The sequence below is a fragment of the Gasterosteus aculeatus genome, chromosome 20 (assembly GCF_964276395.1).
Source record: "Gasterosteus aculeatus chromosome 20, fGasAcu3.hap1.1, whole genome shotgun sequence".
Taxonomy (NCBI): domain Eukaryota; kingdom Metazoa; phylum Chordata; class Actinopteri; order Perciformes; family Gasterosteidae; genus Gasterosteus; species Gasterosteus aculeatus.
The window spans coordinates 1,434,506-1,443,535 of NC_135707.1; the positions used below are offsets into that span (position 1 = coordinate 1,434,506).

General features: G+C 52.7%; 1 protein-coding gene across 1 annotated transcript in view; it reads right to left on the reverse strand.

Annotated features, from left to right (window-relative positions):
- Positions 1-4,368: 4,368 nt before the first annotated feature.
- Positions 4,369-9,030, reverse strand: part of prdm1a (PR domain containing 1a, with ZNF domain) — a 10,400-nt gene continuing 5,738 nt past the window's right edge. Inside the window, 3 exon segments of the mRNA XM_078094366.1 lie at positions 4,369-6,651; positions 6,767-6,895; positions 7,058-8,166. Of these exon segments, the coding sequence (XP_077950492.1) occupies positions 6,082-6,651; positions 6,767-6,895; positions 7,058-8,166 (1,808 nt within the window). The 3' untranslated portion in view covers positions 4,369-6,081.

Genomic DNA, 9,030 nt, shown 5'->3' on the forward strand with positions numbered 1-9,030 from the left:
AAGTTGTTTGGTAACTATAGCAACTATTTATTATTATGTATTAGTCAAAGGCCAAACTTTACCAAACTAAGTCCTCCAACCCGACTCAGTCACACACACACACACACACACACACACACACACACACACACACACACACACACACAGAAGCACAGGTCTGTGTGTGTGTGTGTGTGTGTGTGTGTGTATGTCCTCCTGCTGCTGAGGCCTCAAAACAGAAGCGGAGCGACGGCGTCGGCGGCCTCATTGCCTGTGAACACGTTAATATGAACACCAACTTGTTCTGCGTAACGACGTTTTATCTGAACACCAGTAAAGAATTCACGGAATGTTTCATCTTCAGATTTCGAGTCCTTGAACCTGCTCGCGGTGACGTCGTCATCTCTAGATTCTAGATTTGGATAACTGATAAAACTCACCGGCACTCGAGCCTTTTTATGTTCTTTCTTCTTCCTTTTAAAAGCTTTTCGTCCTGTGACTCAAACGTGTCACGTTCAAACTCATCGCGCTGTAACAGAAAGAAATACATTTAAATCACGCTGGATGTGATAAATATCTTCACCAACAACCCGACGGCCGACCAGGAATGTGTGTGTGTGTCTGTTTGTCCCTGCCAGTGTGACGCACAAACATGCACACACACACACACACACACACATTAATTTACTTTTTTTTTTTCATCTGCTCTTTTTATGTACAAAATACTCAAAGCAGTTCATTCGTTGTTCCTTAAACTTTCCCTCCAGCATCATCAACGCTCGCGTCCATCGTCTCCATCCGGAGGACCGTCTCTGCTTCTTCTACAAGCACTTTTTGTGCCTTTGTTCAGTAAACCGTCCGGCGGCTTTTCTTCGCTCTGCACGCTGCATCGGCGTTGTGAGCGACGACGTCATCGGCTGTGTAGACACGAGTAGTTCATACGCGACCTCTGACCCCACTACGGCGATATGGTTCCCTCATCAGAGAGCTTTTAGGAGTTCTGAATAGAAATGTTTGGTCTCATTTCAATGAATGAATGAATGAGGTCACAATATGAGATGAATCCTCTTATTCAGGCGGAGACGCAGCAGCGTGGAACGCGATGTTTGTAACGCTCAAAACTTGAATAATTCAGAGATTTCCTCTCATTTGTGTTACAAACAGAGCCGCTCTGTTGTTCCCAGTCTCTCTGTCACACGCACACACACACACACACACACACACACACACACGCACACACGCACACGGACCAACCTGTTATTAACCCTGCCGCCCTTTAATAGGCAGGTGCTGAAGAGAGCGAGACGGACCCACAGATAGAGGATGACAGGAGGATGTGGATGATGGAGTCTGGCGAGCTTTAACACTTTGATCTCTGTCCCCCACACACGCACACACATACACACACACACGCACACACACACACACACTGTTGTTAGTAAGCCCCGTAGCCTCGGGATCAGGACACGGAGTCGGCTACCGGACCGGCTGCTTTGTGTCCCTGGAGCTTCTTCATGAGGAGGAGGTTCAGAGGAGCAGACAACGCTCCTCACGAGAGGAGAAACAGTCCCGTTACAGACCCACAGTCCTTCGCAGTTACCTCACCTGCAAGAGCAATGAGATCAAAAGCCCTCGGAAGACAGGAGAGACGGGAGGGACGGGAGAGACGGGAGGGACGGGAGAGACGGGAGGGACGGGAAGGACGGGAGGGACGGGAGGCAGCATTGGGAGGCGAGAGGGGGGGGGTCACTATTACATATGACTGTTAGGAAGTTTCCTTCTCTCGTTTGCATCGTCATCTGTTGAACTGAGATGACACAAATTGTTCGTGTGGATGGAATTGTTTCATTGTGTGTGTGCGTTTTATATGATATCAGTGCCGAGTGTTTATGTTGAAAGATGTTGTGGGTGAGGAGGGGGGGGGGGGAGAGGGGGAGGGGGGAGTAAATGGCTTCCCGTTTTTATGGGCCACATGTTAGCAGCTTATGAGCTATCTTACACTTCCTACTCTGGAGATGCCCCTTTGAATGTTTACCCCCCCCCCCCCACACACACACACACACACTCACACACACACACACACACACACACACTCACACACACACACACACACACTCACACACACGTTGAGTGGAAGGTTTACATCTTTCATGCCGGATGTTTTGCCCAACAACAAAGTTCTAAACAGCCGCCCATCAACGTAAAGATGAAATATGTATTAATAAACGTCCCCCTGCGGCCTTAATGAGGTCACTAATCATCATGTGTCCATCTCGTCTCATCGCGCCTCACAACGACCGCGCCGCTGGAAACGGATCGCTTCAAACAGCTTCGCCCACGGACGCGACGGAGAGGAATTCAAATGAAAAGGTGTCATCACATCTCCTCATAACGCCACGCAGGCAATCGGCTGCCTTCCAGCCTCCTCGTGAGCCTCCTCCTGATGAACTGAGATGAACCGCGAGGTGACCTGCTGAGAAGCCGAGGATGCTGATGCGAGGCCCCATCGGGGGAAACGCGCTGCTCCCCGACGGGGCCTGTGGAACATTTGGTGCTCTGGAGATGTTACAGACGTTGATGTTTCAACTCGCTCAAACCAGCCAAAGGAGCTTTTGGGGAATGAAACGGGACTTTGGGGGGTGTTGGTGGGTCTGAGTCACCTGTCCCGACCTGTAACATCCCCCGCCCCCCCCCCCCCCCCCCCCACGCCATGTCCCCCGGCCCCCCCCCCCCCCCCCCCGCCCACGCCGAGGATGTGCTGATGCCGCTTACGGTAAAGAGAGACGCTGAGGAACGCCAACCGATTTCCAAAAAGAGTGTGGCGTCGCTCTGGAACGCAGCTTGGAGAAGATGGGGGATATGTGTGTGTTTGTGCGTCTGTGCGTGTGCGTCTGTGGGGGTGTTGAAGAGTTTTGTTTAGTTTGTGGTTTCGTTATGATGAGAAACTAATGTGACGCGAGATGTCCTGAGACACAAATGACAAATCAGTAAACTGAGACATGAAAGGAGACAAAAGTGTGTGTGTGTGTGTGTGTGTGTGTGTTTACATATTTGTCCATGTAGAGCGAGCGCATGCTTACGCGGTTACTGTGTGACTGTGCCTTTGCATGTTTCTCAATAAGTGTGTGTTTGTGCGAGGCAGAACGTGGGCGTGTGTGTGTGTGTGTGTGTCGTCTCTGGAGCGTTGTCGGGGCGACGGCTGAAAGGTGAGTGGGTGAACGGCAACGTTCATCCTTCATCTTCAGGGGACCACGACCGAGCTCACAGACACTCGTCTTCCTCCCAAACGCACACACACACACACACACACACACACGCGCACACACACACGCACGCAGCAAACAGAAGGTCGCAAATCCGGCTGAAATGCGATGGAACGATGGTTGGACGTGCAGAGGGGACGGCAGCGGCCCTCTGGACCTCCTCCTACTCTCACCCGGGGCCTGTGGGACACCCCCCACCTCCGGAGGTGTCCGCCCCTCTCGGTCAGGGAGGTGCTGTGAAACCCCGGGCGCTTCGATTGCCGGGGGAGTGGAACTCGCTGCGTCTGGTGACTCGACGAGTTTCCCTGGTAGTAATAATCCGACGGAGCGAACGGTAAAAGAGAGACGTGGTGCTCAGAAGGGAAAAGATGCTGAGTCAAACGGGGGGGGGGAGGACTTTTGACTACGTGGGATTCCTCAATTACAACATCGAATCCATCACCTCCTTTCTGCCAAATGTCGCACACATACACACACATACACACATATATATATACATATGTTTATAAATGATACACGTACATTTCCTTTCTATTGCTGCTGCTTCCTTTCCAACCCTGTGAAGATGTTTAGAGGCTTTTGAATTTTCTGACGTTTGCATTGGTTCCTTTAAGAAGCTCCCATGTGAAGCCATCCGCGTCATTAGACATAAAAATGTTTGTTGTTCCGTTCTGCGTCACCGTCAATATAATATCTTTCAAATGTTTTAGCCCACTCGGTTAGAAACTTGTTGTCTTATTTATAAGTTATTTTGCATTGCACACATTTAAAAAACATGTTGAATAAAAGTGGATATTTTAACCGTCTGTCAGGAGCATTTCTGTGTACTTGTCTTTTTGTTATGTGCTGTTAGCCTGTTAGCTTAGCCGCTAGCTAGCCGTGAGCGCCTTTAAACAGGAAACTAACATCTCATTCAGGGGATATTTGGGATTCATTTTCCTCAAAACACGTGTCGAGGTTTCTCAGACATATTCTCTGCAGCGACACGGCTGCTGATGGTACAAAATAAATGGATTAAGCTTTTCAAAAGGAAAGCGGTCACCGGTGTCAAATAGTCACAGCGATGTATATTTATACGTTCACATCTTTGTGTAAAAAAAGTAAAAAAACACACAGAGCCACAGGGTTTAGATTCGAGCAGTGAACATTTATATCATAATTTACACCTTTTTTAAAACATTTTTTGCACATAAATAACTATGTAAACAGAGACAGTTCTTTGGGGAATTGTCCTCTGGAGTTAAAGCTCTGATCAGAGAAGGAGACGCTTTGGTCGAACATTAGTGAGAGAAGACGAGGAACCGATGATGCTTCATCTCCACGACGCTACAGCTGCTTCAGCAGCATCAAGTCCAGTCTTAATGCCATCATGACCGCTGTCAGTCACATTGTACACAGTGGCAATGGTGCAAGCTTGGTACTGAAGTTACAAAGGGGGGCAGTGCATAAAAAAAAGAAGGCCGAGGTGCTTTGGTGTGTGCCAGTTCAACAAGATGGCGGACGGGTGGGGTTGAAGAAGAGGCCACTGCTTCCCAACCGAAGAATATTCACAGACAAACAACAAATCATCTACATCAAGAGTAAAAAGAAAACACTTCATCATTTACACGCACGCACATCTTCCCTTCTTCAGCATTTAGATCCTAGAGCCCCCCCCCCCACACCCCCGACTTCGCCCTTCCTGCTGCTTTTCTTCTTTTTGGTGTGAGAGTTAAAGCCACGTGAACTTTGGTTACTAGCGTCTAGAGGGAATCCCCAAACCGGAGGACGTTCACCTCCCCGTTGGGCATCGACAGTGATGTGGAGAAATAAAAACACAGGAGTGAGGAGGTGTGTGTGTGTGTGTGTGTGTGTGTGTGTGTGGGGGGGTCCAGTATGTGCTACATGTTGGAGCCGGCTCCTGTTGGACCACGTGAGGAGCTGCACTCCAGAGTTCAGTTTTGGTTTCTTATTCTTCTTCAAGTAGCAAAACGCAAATAAATAGAAAGCTCCCACCTTTAGCCATCCCTTTAAAACACACACGCTCACTCACACACACAGACACACACACAGACAGACACACACACACACGCGTCACATGCACACTGAGGTAACCGTTGTGAAAAATATACACAAAAAAAATGCCCTTTTTTGTGTCAAATTAAATTAAGTTCAGGCATCAGAAAAGGACAGAGACATTTGGGAAGCCATCAAGCACGGATGAAATAAAGCTCTTAAATTAACAGATTTATGTGCCGCCCTTTGGCAAGTTATTCCAAACTTTTCTTTTCTCTTTTTAAACCTGCTATGTTGGTTTTCTAAATAGAAAAAACCCTGAAGAGTGGACACCCCTGGTTCTAAAGGTCAGAGGTCGCAGGACTGACGGATGCAGGCATAGAGAGTGGCTGCAGAGAGAAAAAACACACAGAAAACAGTCTTTTACATTGATTTCCCCGTCAGTGTGACCATCCCTTCCACTTATTGCTTTTCAAGACAACAGATAAAAAGTGTAATAAATTAAGGAGGTTATATAACAACTAATTGATCCAAAAAATTACACAAAGACCTTTGAAAATAGAGAGCAAATAATACAGCAACAATGATGATAATAGCATTATATTAATTACATCAAAGGTAAATCCTGGTACATGATTGTCTCTAGGAAATAACCCTCTAAGTAGTCATGGGACAGTGTCTCTCGAGCCCTGAGTACGCGAGTCCCTGATAGGTTGAAAACCCGGTGTAATCCTGACGTCGCTCCTCGTGACAACCAGGTAGAGAATTACTTATTTACAGCCGTCGCTACCGGCAACCCCCGTCCGTCTTCAACCCTCTGTCCCTCGGGTTCGGAAAACGTCGATCACGCGTGGTCATCCGACTCCTGCTTGACGGTGACGTTGGCAGGAAGCGACAGGACGCCGCCGTGCCGCATCTTGATGACCGACGTCTCGCTCGGCGACTTGTACGCGCCGTAATCCGCCGACAGGAGGTCGGCGCCCTTGTGGTGGCCGCGGAAGCGGGGGGCCTTGAGGTCCGGCTCCCTCCAAAGCAGACCCAAGACCTGCTTCTCCAGCACGGCCTCCACCTCCGCGCCCCCCTGCAGCTGCTCCAGCTGCTCGGCGTGCTCGCTGACGTCGAAGCGCTCGATCTCCTCGTTGGCGCGCTGCAGCTCCTCCGAGGCGGTCTGGCCGGAGGCGGCCGGGCAGTAGCCCTTCAGGTGGAGCCGCAGGCTGCACAGGTGGACGTAGTGGCGGTGGCAGTGGGGGCACTTGTGCGGGCGCTCGCGGGAGTGGAGGCGCTTGTGCAGCTTGAGGTGGACGAACTGCGTGAACTTGGCCGGGCAGAGCTTGCAGTGGTAGGGCTTCTCCCCCGAGTGGAGGCGCAGGTGAGTCTTCAGGTTGCTGGTGCTGCTGAAGCGCTTGTGACACACCTGGAAGTGAGAAAAAAAATACCCCGTCGTCAGCGCCTTGTAATAAAAAAAAACCCTCAGAGTCGCTCGTCGACTCATCTGCTCGGGAGAGAAGAACATCGCCGTGGCTTCCTACCTGGCATTCGTGGGGCTTCTCCCCCGTGTGGACCAGGAAGTGTTTCTGCAGGTGCGCCAGCTGGGTGAAGCCCTTGTTACAGGTCTGACATTTGAAGGGTCTCTCTCCGCTGTGGACTCGAAGATGAACCTGCGTGACAGAGACAACACCTGCTTAGGGATGTTCAGAGACAGCAAACTAAGGTACCAGCGGCAGTAGCAAACATCCTGCTGAGCGCTAACTAGTTGGAATGCTTTTCGTCTGTGACTCTCGCCCCTCCCATCACGAGCCAACCCGCGGTCAGATCCTCACCTTCAGGTTGGACAGCTGGCCGAAGGTCTTGCTGCACACGTTGCACTCGTACTTGATTTTGCCGTTCTGCTTCTTCAGCGGGTACGGCAGCGCCTTGTAGCCCGCCGAGCCCGGGCCGCGCTTCGCCTTGCTCAGGTTGATGGCCTCGTCGTCGGAGCAATGCTCGCCGCCGTTGCCCAGCAGGGCCGAGGTAGGCTTGGTGGGCACCCGCTTGTTGGGCGGCGCCGCGCCCGCCGTCGGGGAGCCGCTGGCGGGCGCGTGGGCAGACCTGTGCGGGGGAGGGTGGCCCGGGTAAGGGTGGTGAGGCGCCGCTTTGTCCTTGAGAGACGTGGCCGACTGGAAGGCACTGGTGGGGCGGGGCAGGAGGAAATCTCTGTGGGCCGAGATGGAGGCGGGGTGGACGTGGTCGGGCAACAGGAAGCGCCTCCCGGCCGTGTCGGAGTGCAGCAGGGGCACGTGGGGGGGCAGGAGGCTGCTGTACAGGGGGTACCTCCTGGGAAAGATTCCTCCCACGGTGGGGACGCCCCCGCCAGGGAGAGGGTAGTGATGGGGAAGGAGGTAGCGTGAGTAAGGGGCGCCCGGAGGGTAGAAGGATGAGGACAGGGGGGTGGGTGGCGGGGAGTAACCGGGGTAAGAACCCAGTCCGGCGGGGTAGAAGGAGGCTGGGCCCGAGGGGCTCCCCTGGGGGCTGCTCTCCGGGCTGCTCCGTGCCGACGGGCTGGGCGTGGTGGAGGACTGGTTGCCGGGGGAACGGGTTGCGGGGTAACCGAGCTGGCCGGGCTTGTGGCCGCCGAGGAAGTCCTGGGGGATGTGAGGGTGAGGCCGGGGGGCCGGGTAGAGGGCGCGGGGGTACAGGGGCCGCTCGGGGCTGTCGGCGCAGTGCAGGCGGGTCGGGAGCGGTCGGCTGGGCTCCCTCTTAGCCGGCGAGCAGGAGGAGGAGGAGGAGGAGGTGGTGCCGCGGAGAATGGAGAGGACGCTGTGCTCCCTCTTCGGCGGCGGCGGCGGCGGCGGCGGCGTGGGGGTCGCCGCGACGGGGGAGGGGCTGGAGGCCACCACCGAGCGCTCCCCGCTGGTCACCTGCTGCTGCTTGACCTCCAGGAGAGACTGCTCTGAAGAGAGAGGGAGGCAGAGACGGGAGGTCAGCGGGAGTTCAGCACATCGAGATAAGACCCCCCTGCGTCCCCTGGGGGGCATTAATAAATGCCACCAACGCTTTGACAGTCAAAGTATTTAAAACACACAAACACTTAGCAAAGATGTGTGTGTCTGTGTGTGTTTCACTGGCTTAAGGAGCCCCACAAGTGGCTCAGTGGGCCAATTAAGGTGACAGATTTGACAAATGAGTGTGAAGAACAAGGGCGGGAGAGGGTGCAGAAGACAGGAAGTGAGGCGTGACAGCTGCCTGCAGGCGTTGTGTGTGTTCATGTGAGTGTGTGTGTGTGTGTGTGTGTGTGTGTGTGTGTGTAGGTCTATAAAATCAAGATAAAAATCCAAGATGGTGGCAGCGGACAGAGCTGATGGAAGGTTTCCTGCTAAAGATATCTGTGCTTGGCCTCCACCTGCCCTCCACACGCACACACACACACACACACACACACACACACACACAAGTTACACAGAGGCACATGCAGACAAAGGCCTCTGTCTGATTTGTTGACTCTTCCACTATTGGCGTTCACACACACACACACACACACACACACACACACACACACACACACACACACGTCTGATTTTCCTCGCCATGCACTATTGTTCCTGGGTCAAAGGTCAGATTAGAGAGCTTCCTCCTCAGTCACTCACACCTACTGTCTCCTCCACATGATGAAAGAGTGGATCAGAAGGAGAGAGCTCTCTCACGCACACGCACACACACACACACCCACACGCACACACACGCGCACACACACACACAGACACACACTCCCTCTGTAAGAACCAGGCTAGTCAGCTAGCAGCACATCGCTAAATGG